This window comes from Pristis pectinata, chromosome 7 (genome assembly GCF_009764475.1).
Source record: "Pristis pectinata isolate sPriPec2 chromosome 7, sPriPec2.1.pri, whole genome shotgun sequence".
Classification (NCBI taxonomy): domain Eukaryota; kingdom Metazoa; phylum Chordata; class Chondrichthyes; order Rhinopristiformes; family Pristidae; genus Pristis; species Pristis pectinata.
Genome location: NC_067411.1, coordinates 48,319,468 through 48,333,423, shown reverse-complemented (window position 1 = coordinate 48,333,423; position 13,956 = coordinate 48,319,468). Strand labels below are relative to the sequence as shown.

Below are 13,956 nucleotides of genomic sequence, written 5' to 3'. Positions count from 1 at the left end.
GACTCTACCTTGCGCCAGAACTGATGCAAAGATCATTAAACCTGATTCCCTTACCACAAATTCTGCCTGAAGCTTCAGTGCAGATTCCAGCAGAATTTAACTTCTGACCCTGCATCGCTGAACTTTAAGCCCGGGAGGACTCCTGCAGCATCGGCGGGACGGTGCGCTGCTGGGCGGCTGGAGCCGGACTCCTCCGGCCGGCGGAGGCGCTGCAGAGCCGCCTGCCGGGTGTCGATGCCTGCTGACCTCTTTCTCCCGCCTCCCGGTAACCCGGCAGTGGAAGCGGGGCGGCGTTCGGATGGATGTGGGGGGGAAGGGCCGGTGAGCGGCGGCGGACTGGGACAGGACGGAGCGGGCGGGAGAGCGGCCGCCGCACGGGGAGGGACGTCCAGCGACACACGTGGTGGCGCCGTGAGCAAACAGCGCGGCAACAGGTACACCTGGGGCTGGCACACCGGGAGTGTGGCTGTAGTGTACACCGCGGGAGCGTGGGGTGCAGTGTACACCGGCACTATGGGCTGTGGTGTACTTCGGGAGTGTGGTTGCAGTGTACACCTGGGGGGGGGGGGGGGCGTGGGGTGTAGCGTGCACTGGGACCATGAGTGTAGTGTACTCTGGGAATGTAAGGTGTAGCATACACCGGGAACTTGGATTGTAGCATAGACTGGGGGTGTGGGTATAGCGTACACCCGGGGATGTAGTGTACACTGGGAGTGTGGGTGTAGCGTGTGCCTGGCAGCGTGGGGTGCAGCATACACCCGGTGGTTGTAGTATTTTCTGGGGGTGTGGGGTGCAACATGCAACCAGGGATGTGGAGCGCAGCATGAACACGGCGTTGTAGCATAGACCGGGAGTGTGAGTGTTGCGTGCACTGGGAGTGTGGGTGTAATGTATACCCAGCATTGTAGCGTACACCGGGAGTTGTAGCATACACTCAGGGCTGTAGTGTACACCAGTAGTGTGGGTGTAGCGTGCACTGTGAGTGTGGGTGTAGCATGCACCCAGTGTTGTGGCATACACTGGGAGTGTGGGTGGTGTACATTTGCTGCTGTAGTGTGCACCTGGGTCGTTGTCATGTACACACAGGGTGTGGGTGTAGCATCCACTGGGAGTGTGGATGTATTGTACACCTGGGTTTGTAGCGTGCAGCGGCGGTGTGGTGTGCACCTGGTGTTGTAGAGTACAGCGGGAGTGTGGGTGCGGTGTACATCAGGGTTGTAGTGTACACCGGGAGTAGCGTACACGCAGGGTTGTAGTGTACACTAGGAGTGTGGGTGTAACCTGCACCCAGGAGTGTGGGGTGTAGTGTACACCTGGCGTTGTAGCGTGCACCTGGCGTTGTAGCGTACACCTGGGGTGTGGAGTGCAGTGTACAGATGGCATTGTAGCATACACCGGGAGTGTGGTGTAGTGTACACTTGGGTTGTAGTGTACATCAGTGTGGGTGTAGTGTACACTGGGAGTTGTAATGTACACCCAGGGCTGTAGTGTACATCAGGAGCGTGGGTTTAGTGTACACCCGGTGTTGCGGCATGCACCAGGAGTGTGGGTGTAGTGAACATCTGGGGTTGTAGCATACACTGGGAGTATGGGTGTAGTCTACACCCGGGTCGTTGCAGAGTGCACCAGGGGTGTGGGTGTTGCATACACTGGGAGTGTGGGTGTAATGTACTCCTGGGGTTGTAGTGTACACCTGGAGTGTGGGTGTAGTGTATACCTGGGTTTGTAGCATGCACCTGGAGTGAGAGTCTAGCGTGCACCTTGCGTTGTAGTGTACATCTGGTGTTGTAGTGTAGACCGGGGGCCTGGGATGTCGTGTACACTGGGAGCGTGGGTGTAGCGTGCGCCTGGCTTTTTATCATTTTCTGGGGTTGTGGGGTACAACATGTAGCTGGGGGTGTGGAGTGCAGCGTGAACACGACATTGTAGCGTACACTGGGAGTGTGGGTGTAGCATACACATGGGGTTGTAGTGTACACCATGAGTGTGGGTGTAGCGTACACCGGGAGTCAGTGTACACCTGGGGCTGTAGTGTACATCAGGAGCGTGGATTTAATGTACACCTGGGGTTGTAGTGTATACTGAGAGTGTGGGTGTAGTGTACACTGGGTCATTGTAGCGTGCACCCAGTGGTGTGGGTGTGGCGTACACCGGAAGTTGTAGTGTACACCAGCAGTGTGGGTGTAGTGTACACCCGGGTCGTTGCAGCGTGCACCCAGGGGTGTGGGTGTGATGTACACCTGGCATGGTAGTGTACAACGGGAGTGTGGGTGTAGTGTACACCCAGGGTTGTAGCGTACACCGGGAGTGTGGGTGTAGCGTACATCCGGGGCTGTAGTGTACACTGGAAGTGTGGGTGTAGTGTATACCTGGCATTATAGCGTACACTGGGAGTGTGGGTGTAGTGTACATCCGGCATTGTAGCGTACACTGGGAGTGTGGGTGTAGCTTGCACCTGGCGTTGTAGCTACACCCAGGCCTGTAGTGTACACTGGGAGTGTGGGTGTAGTGTATACCCGGGGTTGTTGTGTACACTGGGAGTGTGGGTGTAGCGTGCACCCAGCTTTGTAGTGTACACCAGGAGTGTGGGTGTAGTGTACGTCTGGTGTTGTAGCGTACACTGGAAGTGTGGGTGTAGTGTACACCAGGAGTTTGGGTGTAGCGTACACTTGGGACTGTCGTGTTCACCTGTTGTCCCAGTGTACACTGGGAGTGTCGGTGTAGTGTACACTGGGTCACTGTAGCATGCACCCTGGCAGTGTGGGGTGCAGCGTGCCCCTTGAGTTGTAGTGTACACCAGGAGTGTGGGTGTAGCGTGCACCCAGGGTTGCAATGTACACCGAGGGTGTGGGTTGTAGTGTGCACCTAGGGTTGTTGCGTATACCCGGTGGTGTGGGGTGTAGCAAGCACCTAGGGTTGTAGTGTATACCGGGAGTGTGGGCGTAGCATACATACGGATTGTAGCGTGCACGCAGGTTTTGGCTGTGTTGTGCACTGGGATTGTGGATACAGTGTACACTCGGTTGCCGGGTGTACTGTACGCCCAGTATTGTGGGTGTAGTTTCCACCCGTGGTTGTGGGCGCAGAGTGTCCACCTGGAGTGTATGGTTTTATGATCCACTGCATGAACTGGGTGGCAGCATCGGGTAAGGGAAAAGGCGGTGGCATCTGCTTTATGATAAACTCATCATGGTGCACGGACATGACGGTCTTGTCCTATATCTGCTTCTTTGACCTGGAACATCTGGCAGTGAAGTGCCGACCATTCTACTTTCAGCGGGAGTTCTCTGCTGTCATCCTGACTGCAGTTTACATCTCATGTCAGGCAGACATCAAGCTTGCACTTGAGGAACTAAGTGCTGTAATCAATAAGAAAGAAGTGGCATACCCCAATGCCTGTCATATCGTGGTGGGAGACTTTAATCATGCTAGATTGAGGAAGTCTCTGCCTAACTACTATCACCACATCACCTGCAACACAAAAGAACCCAACACACTTGACCACTGCTATACCACCATCAAGAACTCCTACTGCTCCATCCCTCACCCACACTTTGGTAAATCCGACCACCTGGCTGTACTGCTTTCTGCCTGCATGCACACACAGACTGAAGAGCACAGCACTGGTGAAGAGGACTACAAAGAGCTGGATAACAGAGGTGGAGGAGTGAATTTGGTATTGCTTCGAGTCGGTGGATTGGACCATGTTCAAGGATTCATCAGCAGATCTAAGTGAATATGTTACAGTTGTCACTGACTTTGTAAGGACGTGCGTGGACGAGTGTGTACCCACAAAAACATTCTGAGTCTTCCCCAACCAGAAGCCCTGGCTGACCTAGGAGATTCATAATCTGTGGGCTAGATCTGTGGCATTTAGGGCTGGTGACCCGGAGTCACACAAGAAGTCCAGGTACGGCCTCCAGAAGGCTATTGCAAGCGCAAAGAGAAAATTTTGGACTAAACTGGAATCACAGATGGACGCTTGACAGCTGTGGCAGGGCTTGCACAATATAATTTTCCACAAGGCGAGATCAGGTAGCATAAGTGGCAATGACCTATCACTCCTGGATGTGCTCGATGCCTTTTATGCACGCTTTGACAGGGAGAACTATGACACGTCCACACAAACCCCCACATCTCCAGATGACCCTGTAATTTCAGCTTCTGAGGTTGACGTCCATGCATCCTTCAAGAGGGTGAATCCGCAAAAGGCGTCTGGTCCGGACGATGTACCTGACCGAGTACTAAAGATCTGTGTAGACCAACTGGCTGGAGTATTTACGGGCATATTCAGTCTCTCACTTCTGTGGTCTGAGGTTCCCACTTGCTTCAGAAAGGCATCAATTGTTCCAGTGCCCAAGAAGAGTGTGGTGACCTGCTTCAGAGATGACCTGGATCTGATCCAGTTTGCCTACTGCCAAAACAGATGAACAGCAGATGAGATTTCTCTGGCTCTTCACTCTGCTTTGGACCATCTGGACATCAGGAACTCGTACATCAGGCTGCTGTTCATCAACTATAGCTTGGTGTACAACACATCAAGCTTCAAGACCTGGGCCTCTGTACCTCCCTCTGCAACTGGATACTCGACTTTCTCATCGGCAGACCTCAATCAGTGAGGATTGGTAACAACATCCCCTCCTTGTTGATCATCAACACAAGTTCTCCTCAAGGCTGTGTGCTTAGTCCCCTGCTCTCTGTACGCACATGACTGTGTGGCTAAGCACAGCTCCAATGCCATCTTCAAATTCACTGACGACACTACTGTTGTTGGATGAATCACAGGTGATGGTGAGTCAGCTTACTGGAGTGAGACAAGACACCTAATTGAGTGGTGCCGCAACAACAACCTCTCGCTCAATGTCAGTGAAACTAAAGAGCTGATTGTCAGGAAGGGGAAGGAGCGTGAACATGTGCCAGTCTACATTGGGGGATTGGCGGTGGAGAGAGTCAGCAGCTTTAAATCCCTGGGCGTTAACCTGTCTTGGGCCCAGCACATAGATGCAATCATAAGGAAAGTACACCAGTGTCTTTACTTTCTTAGGAGATTTGGCTTGTTATTGAACACTCTAACAAACTTTTACAGATATACTGTTGAAACTATCCTGACAGATTGCATCATGGTCTGGTATAGCAATTCGAATGCACAGGAATGTAAGAAGCAGCAGAGTAGTGGACTCTGCCCAGTACGTCACGGTTATGTCCCTCCCCACCATTGGTAGTACCTACAGGAGGTGCTACCTCAAGAAGGAAACATCCATTATCAAAGATCCCCACCATCCGGGCCATGCCATCTTTTCACAGCTACCATGTGGCAGGAGGTACAGAAGCCAGAAGTCCCACACCACCAGGTTCAAGAACCAACTGGCAAAACCCTAATCACTGCAGTTTAGTAACACTGTGACTGCTTTGATCACTTCGCACTAAAATTGACTTTTTTTGTTCTAATTGTGTTCTTGTAAAAATTGTGTACAATTTATGTTTAATTTGTGTTTTTCTTGTGAATGTTGTGTCTAATGCTATGTGTCTGTGATGCTGCTGCAAGTAAGATTTTCATTGCACCTGTGCATATGACAGTAAACTCAACTCTGATTTTGGTGTGTTTGCCCGGGAGTGCGGGGTGTAGCGTTCGCCCGGCAGTGCAATGTGTAGGTTGCCACCCTAGTGTACATCGCAGCATGTACACTGGACCGTAGGTTTAGTGTGTGTTGTAGCACATACATTTGGCTCTGGCTACAGTGTACACCTCTGCATGTTGTCCCTGAAGTGCAGCAGCAGGTACAACCAGCTGTGGCTGCAGCACATCCTGTCACAAACTTTTTCTGATAATTGTTAAAAGGAGAATAATATGTTTCTGTAATTATTTTGCATCGTCATTGTCATCTATTTCAAAGTATTTCATTGACAGCATGTAGTTCTTATAACTAGCTGAGAATCCAGTGGTTTACCTATATCTAACTGCAAACCAGGTATGTGAGGCAATGCCACAGCATTGGGAGACGGATGTAAATATTTTCCTGTGTCCCGTTAGTGTACCTGCTGTGGTGAACACTGTCGCAACTGCCAAGTGCACACTTTTTGTATTTTTTTTAAATTGCATGTTTTATTACACGTTGCAGGATAGTGTGATTTACAATCAAGGATTAGTAAGATATTCAGTCAGAATGTAAATATAGAAAGATTCATTTGTAGAACTTGTAGATGTTTGAATGTCACAATAAAATCCTGATAATTAGGTCTTGTGCACCTAATTTTATTGACCTCAAATTTGAATTGTGAGCAACCTTAGTTTTCATGTATTAATGTATCTTCTTTTATAATTCTCTAACCAGGCACATTGTGTAACCTTAGCTGTTTGCCTTTGTCATTCGCACGTTTGCCAGCGATGGATTATACACCAGACTCTGGGTAGGTTCAGTTTTTAGCATGGAAATATCAGGACAATTATTTCTTTCTTTTTCAGTCTTTTTATTGAATTCCAAATTAATTTCAAATTAATATACATAACATTAGTGATTATGCATATGATGTGAAGAGATTGGGATAACAATAATAATAGTTAATATATACCCTCACAGGGAGTAAAATATATAATCTGGACCTCCCAATCTCTTAATAAGTGAACATGATACAAAAAAAAATTGAGAAGAAATTTAATTATATGAAAAGAGAACCCCCAAATCAAAACAAAAAAGCAAACCAAAAACTTCAAAAAAAAACTGGACTGATATTTCTTTGGTTAAAAATAAACATTATTATGTCGTTAGCTCCACTCCTCTATATTCAAAGGTAATTGAAAGGGATTCGAAAAAGGTCTGCTTATATCATATGGAAATAATAAATGGACTCCAAATTTCCTCAAATTTAAGCGAAGGATCAACAGTACCACTCCTAATTTTTTCTAAGTTTAAACATGTTATAGTTTGAGAAAACCAGTGAAATGTGGTAGGAGGTATAGGATCCTTCCATTTAAATAGAATGGATCTCTTGGCCAATAACGTAACAAAAGCAATCATACGAGAAACAGAAGTGGATAAATGGCCAGAATCCATCATTGGTAACCCAAAAATTGCAGTAATAGGATGGGGTTGTAAATCAATATTCAATACAGTTGAAATAATATTAAAAATGTCTTTCCAATAGTTTTCCAAAATAGGACAGGACCAAAACATATGTGTCAAGGAGGCCACCTCTGAATTACATCTGTCACATATGGGATTTATATGGTGATTAAAAACAGGCTAACTTGTCCCTAGACATATGGGTCCTGTGAACCACCTTAAACTATCAAAGAGTGTCTAGCACACATTGAAGATGTATTAACTAATTGGAGAATTTCCTTCCATGTCTCTATAGCTAAAAGTATCTGGAGTTCTCGTTCCTAATCATTCTTAATTTTATCATGTCTAGATGTATTTTCATAATCAGATCATAAATTATTGCTATCAAGCCCTTCTGATAAGGATTAAAACCTAAAATTTTTTCCATAATTTCAATTTTATATGGTATAAGAAAAGTAGGTAAAATAACTTTAAAAAAAATTTCTAATCCATAAATATCGAAAAAAATGTGATCTAGGCAAATTGTATTTATTAGCTGTTCAAAAGACAAAAAACAGTTATCAATGAATAAATCATGAAAGCGTGTTATTCCCTTCATTTTCCATAAAGAGAAAGCTAAATCAATTCTGGATGGTTGAAAGAAAATAGTGGATTGGATAGGACTTGATAAAATGAATTTATTCAATTCAAAAAATTTACAAAATTGAAACCATATTCGTATTGTCTGTTTAACTGTTGGGTTAATCATTTGTTTACTCAATTTAGCAAGTGCAAAAGGGAGTGAGGCTCCTAAAATAGAAGCTAATGAAAATCCTTGCGCGGACTCGTACTCAAGATACACCCATCGAGGACATTGAATTACATCTAAATCTTGTGCCCAGAAAATTAAATATCTAATATTAATTGCCCAATAGTAAAATCTAAAGTTAGGCAAAGCCATACCGCCATCCTTTTTTAATTTTTGTAAATATTTCTTACTTAACCTTGGGTTTTTATTCTGCCATATATATGAAAGAATTTTAGCATCAGTAGTATCGAAAAAGGATTTCGAGATGAAAGTTGGAACCGCCTGAAATAAATACAAAAATTTTGGTGAAATGTTCATCTTAACCACATTAATTTGACCAATCAATGATAGAGACAATGGGGACCATTTAGTAAACAATTGTTTAACATGCTCGATTAAAGGTAAAAAGTTAACTTTGAATAAGTCCTTAGGACAATTATTTTTGAAGCCTTGTACCCTAGTTCATCAGTTGTATGTAATTGTTTATATCTGTTCATAGCATTTACTGTGTGATTGCACAACTAGCTTGTATTTAGCAAAATTGCATTAGATCAATTTTCTGAATGGCAATCTCCCCCTTTAAGACACATTTCAAAACCATTCTCTGAGCAATTTTTTAGTCACCCCTCTAATAATCTCTTCCACAGTGGTCAATTTTAGTTGCCTGATTAAACCTTGAGGTGTTTTGCTGCGTTAGGTATGTGCTGTAAATGGCACATCCTACCTCGCTTTATGTTATCTTGATCAAAAGTTAGCTTTTAGTATAAATTATCAGGCTATTTACTAGAATAGTGTATTAGTCCATACACTACTTTTATAAAATTTAGTAAACACGAACTTGATCAATTCAAAAACTACCATTTCTGAATTCTTGATCTCTTTTAAAATGAGTTTCCTGGGAAGTGCATTCCTAACATTGCTTTCTTATAGTATTTATCAAACATTGTAAGCATTAGAATTTGAATTTTTATTCAAGGAAAACGTAGAGAGCATGGAATAGTACAGTACAGGATTGGTTCCTTCTGCCCATGATGTTGTGCCAAATTAATTAAGCTAATGACACCTAATCCCTTCAGCCCGCATATGGTCCACATCCCTCCATTTTCTGCATATTCACGTGCCCATCTAAGAACCTCTTAAATGCCTCTATCATATCTGCCTCTACCGGTATCCCTGGCAGCATACAGAACAGAAGTAGGAAAAACTACAGGCTGCCTACTCTATCTTGGCCTCTCATAATTTTCTAAACTTTTATCAGGTCTCCCCACAGCCTCTGCTACTCCAGAGAAAACAACCCAAGTTTGTCCAACCTCTCCTTTTTGCGCATGCCCTCTGATCCGGACAGCATCCTGGTAAACCTTTTCTATACTATCTCCAAAGTCTCCACATCCTTCCTGTAATGGGGCAATCAGAATTTAATGCAGTACTCCAGATGTGGCCTACCCAGAGTTTTATAAAGCTCAACATAACATCCTGACTGTTGAACACAGTACTTCAACTAATAAGGGCAAGCATGCCATATGCCTTTACCTATCAACTTCTGTGGCCACTTTCAGGGAGCTATGGACCTGGACCCCAAGATCCCTCTATACATCAATGCTGTTAAGGGTCCTGCCATTGACCGTGTACTTTCCCTTTACATTTGATTTCCCTTAGTGCAACACCTCACACTTGCCTGGATTGAACTCCATTTGCCAGTTCGCTACCCACATCTGCAACCGCTCTATATCCCTCTGTCAGTGAAAATCCAATTTGTCAATTTGTAGTTGTTATTCACTTGATGTGTTTCAAAATACAATCCGATTTTCAGATTCCTGATGGTTCAGCAACTTGCTTTTGTTACCTGTTTCCTGCCCTCCCTTTAAACTCGCTTCATTCACTGGAAAATTTATTGTATTGCTTCATAACATCAAAAAAGGAGCATTAAAAGTGTGTTGATGTATTAACAGGAATAATATCCAATAATCCAGAAAATCTGACAGTCCAACGCCATCAAAGTCATAAAGTGCCAGATTTATTGTACATAGTTTGTATCAAAATTTCAAACCCTAACCTTTGGAGATGTGTCCAGGTTTTGGGAGCAGGTATGGCAACATTATTGATGAAAGAAACAAGAACAGGAACAGAACAGTTAGCCTAATGCGACTTGAACCATTATTTTTGTCTATATTTGCTGACACAGCTGCCAAAGTTTTGCAATTACCATTGGCTGGAAAAAAGGGTATCATGACAAGAAATAGAAATACTGCACGTTGGATACTTCTCTTTTCTGTCATGTATTTTAGGTTTACTAAAATAATGCATAAAATATATTTTGTTTTCATTATGTTGAATAATGTTTAGTATGTTCCTTTAGAATTTTATTATCGAAGGTCCTGCAAACGATATTTTACCTTTATCGTGGACCCTATATAGATTTGACAATGCAGCTATTTCTTATTGTGACAGAGTGTGTTTAATATATTGAATGTGAATCTGAATCATAATATTTCTGCTATATTACCTTTATAGATGCTCAGGGGCTCCAGGATCACCACATGGAGTAAAACAGGATGGAAGTGAGACATCGAAAGATAATAATATGTACAATGGATCACAGAAGAATGAAAAACATATTGAGAAGAAAAATGAAGAAGTAAGTAGTGTTATCTGAAAGACAGCTTTATCTGCCAGATGTTGTACTCAATACTCAGAAGTGGGTTTTGTTAATGAATGCTTTCCAATTTAATTTGGGCAAAAAATTCCACACCATTTAGTTGACAGCCACAAAGATCAGGACAAAATTATAATTTCTTTCTGTACATTCTGGAAATCCTTCAGGCTACATTCTGTGCTCAAGCCATCTGTTCATTCTTGTTTCATTACTTTTCAAGCATCAGATAGGCAAATGTATAGTTAATTGCTATAGTCTTGGAAAGTATAATGCAGACAAATCTCCTTTTCTACAGCTGCTTCCTGCGTATTTGTCAGTTGTTACCATGTGCATGGAACAATCCTCTCACGTTTGCTGAATTTGTTTGTCTTGATTTGATGAGGGCATTTGATTGCCTTTGACTTGATGCTTCTGATGGGTGATCATTTTTCTAATTTGTAGGCACTTGTACCCTCCTTCATTTGCCTAATTCACTATGTTTCCGAGGGCATAAGAAATTAACAAATGATACTATTGGAAATTTGCAGCATCATAGGGCATTATTTGGATTATTTTGTCTGTGGTGGCAATTGAAAATTAATCTTCCTGCACACTTATTTTTCCCACAGCTTTGTGCCTTTCTCTGATTTAAATTTAAGTCTTTCCCTTTTCTTTCTTTTAACCCAGTACGAACTTCAGACGTAGAAATGGCAGTCAGTGGAGTGGTATGCTCCCTATAAAATTTGGGAAATCAGGGAGAGGTCAAGTGTCCCTAGCGACAACATTTGCAGGAGTTGTGTCCAGCTGCAGCTCCTCTCAGATCGCATGGGTCAGTTGCAGCAGCAGTTGGAATCAATGAGGAAGCAGGAGTTTCAGGGAGGTGGTCGCACTGCAGGTTCAGCCAGATGGATGGGTGACCATCAGGAGGGGAAAGCAGGTAGTGCAGGCCTCTTGTGCTGTTTCCCTCCTTTGCAAGCATATTGTTTTGAATACTGGGGAGGGGGGCGGCTGCTAGAATGGCTTCTCAGTGGAAAGCAACAGCAGCAGCCAGGTCAGTGGCATCACGACCAGTTCTTTTGAGCAACAGGGTAGGTCAAAGTTTAGGGGAGCAATATGATAGGGAACTCTGGTCAGGGGCATAGACAGGTGTTCCTGTGGCTGCAAGTGAGATTGTATGATGGTGTGTTGCCTTCCTGGTGCCAGGGTCAAGGATGTCTTGGAGCAGGAGCAGAACATTCCACAGGTGTTGGGGGGGGGCGGGGGGGGGGGGGTGGTGCAGGGGAAGAAGTGGGAAGGTTGAAGAGCTAGAATCAGAATGGTCCTGCAAAGTGAATATAGGGAGTGAGGAAGAAGGCTAAAGACTAGAATCTCTAGGGTTGTAATCTTAGGATTATTTCCTGTGCCACATGCATGAAGCAAAGGAATGAATGTGTGGCTGAAGAACTCATGCAGACGGGAGGAGCTCCTTGGATACAGGTGACCTGTACAAGAGCGACAAGTTGTATCTGAACTGGAGGTAACCAATATCCTTGTAGGGAGGTTTGCTCGTCCTATTCGGGTGGGTGTAAACTGGAGATCGGGTGAGGTGGGGGATGATGGGCAGATGGAGCCAGGTGGGGTAGGCAGGGTACCCAAGGGAGAAGAAACCTAGGTGGGTAGGTGTATGGTTGGTGATGGGCAGATGGAACCAGGTGGGGATGGGTAATTGATTTGGGTAACGGATTTAGGTAACAGTGAGGGTAGTAGGGTGGAGAAGTAAAAGATGAACAGAGAGTGAGAGGGAGCCTTGGTGGACTGGTGCTTGACTTGCTGAGTTCCTCCAGCAGTTTTTTTTGCTCCAGACTGCAGTCTCTTGCATCTTCAAGCATAGGTCGGCATGTGGGATGTGATATAGCTGTTAGAGAAACATGGTTGAGAAATGGGCAGGATTGGCAGTTCAATTGTTCCAGGGTATCAATGCTTCTGGCATGAAAGGGGGGGTGGGGGAATGGAGTTGCACTCCTGATTATGGAGAACATCATGCAGTACTTAGGATAAGAGGATATCCTGGGTGGAATGTTCGTGTGAAGTCATGTGGGCAGAACTTCGAAGTAAAAAAGGGATAATCACTTTGATGGGATTATGTTGTAGGACCCCCAATAGTCAGTAGGATTAGAGAAGCAAATATGCAGGGAAATTTCAGATATGTGTATGAATAATAGGGTTGTAGTGGTGGGTGATTTTAACTTCCCTAATATTGATTGGGACTGCCATAGTGCTAAGGGATTAGATGGAACAGAATCGATTTCCTCTTAGGAAATGAGTCTGGGCAAGTGGTTGACCATGCCAGTAGGGTAACATTTTGGAACTGGTGACCATAATTGTATTAGTTTCAAGATAGTTATGAGAAAAGATAGAACAGGTTCTCAAGTCAAAGTCCTAAATTATGGGAAGGCTAAGTTCGATGGCATCAGAGAGGAACTTGCAAGAGTTAATTGGGAGTGGTTGTTTGCATGTAAAGTGATGTCTGACAAGTGGGAAGCTTTCAAAAGTGAGATAGGAAGAGTTCAAGGCCAGCATGTTCCTGTAGAGAGTGCAGGGCAAGACCAGCAAGATGAGGGAACTGTGGTTGACGAGGGATATTGAGGCTCTAGTTGGGAAAAAGAAAGTGGCATATGTCAGGTATAGGCAGCTGGTATCAAGCAAGCCTTGAGTATAAGGGATTAGGAATACGTTCAAAGGAAATTAGGAGGGCAAAAAGGGGCCATGAAATATCTCTGTCAGACTGGATAAAGGAGTATCCTAAAAGATTCTATATATGTATTAAGAACAAAAGGGTAACTAGGGGAAGAGCAGGTCCCCTTAAGGATCATTGTGATAAACTATGTGTGGAACCACAGCAAGTGGGTGAGGTTGCATCACAGCCTGGTATGGAGGCTCCAATGCACAGGATCACGAGAGGCTGCAGAGGGTCGTCAACTCAGCCAGATCCATCAGGGGCACAACCCTCCCCACCATCGAGGATATCTTTAAGAGGCGGTGCCTCAAGAAGGTGGCATCTATCATTAAGGACCTTCGCCATCTGGGACATGCCCTCTTCTTGTTACTACCATCTGGGAGGAGGTACAGGAGCCTGAAGACCCACACTCAACAATTCGGGAACAGCTTCTTCCCCTCTGCCATCAGATTTCTGAATGATCCATGAACACTACTTTATTATTCCTTTTTTTTTGCATTATTTATTTATTTGGTAATTTATAGATTTTCATGTTTTTTGCACTGTACTGCTGCTGCAAAACAACAAATTTCATGTCATATGTCAGTGATAATAAATCTGATTCTGAGGTCTTAAATAAATACTTCTTGTCTGTTTTTCCCCATGGAGAAGGACATGGAAGCTCATGAGTTCAGGGGAGGGAAGAGTAATATCCCAGAGCTTATCAATGTTACAAAGGAGGAGATGTTGGGGCCTTGAAATGCATAAAGGTGGATAAATC

The 13,956-nt window shown here is 44.4% G+C and overlaps 1 protein-coding gene across 1 annotated transcript in view; it reads left to right on the top strand.

Moving 5' to 3' along the window:
* The first annotated feature begins 288 nt into the window (after window positions 1–288).
* Window positions 289–13,956, top strand: part of LOC127572450 (SWI/SNF-related matrix-associated actin-dependent regulator of chromatin subfamily E member 1-related-like) — a 35,155-nt gene continuing 21,487 nt past the window's right edge. The window contains exons 1-3 of the mRNA XM_052019726.1: window positions 289–434; window positions 6,333–6,408; window positions 10,360–10,483. Of these exons, the coding sequence (XP_051875686.1) occupies window positions 6,386–6,408; window positions 10,360–10,483 (147 nt within the window). The 5' untranslated portion in view covers window positions 289–434; window positions 6,333–6,385. The remainder of the gene's footprint in view (window positions 435–6,332; window positions 6,409–10,359; window positions 10,484–13,956) is intronic.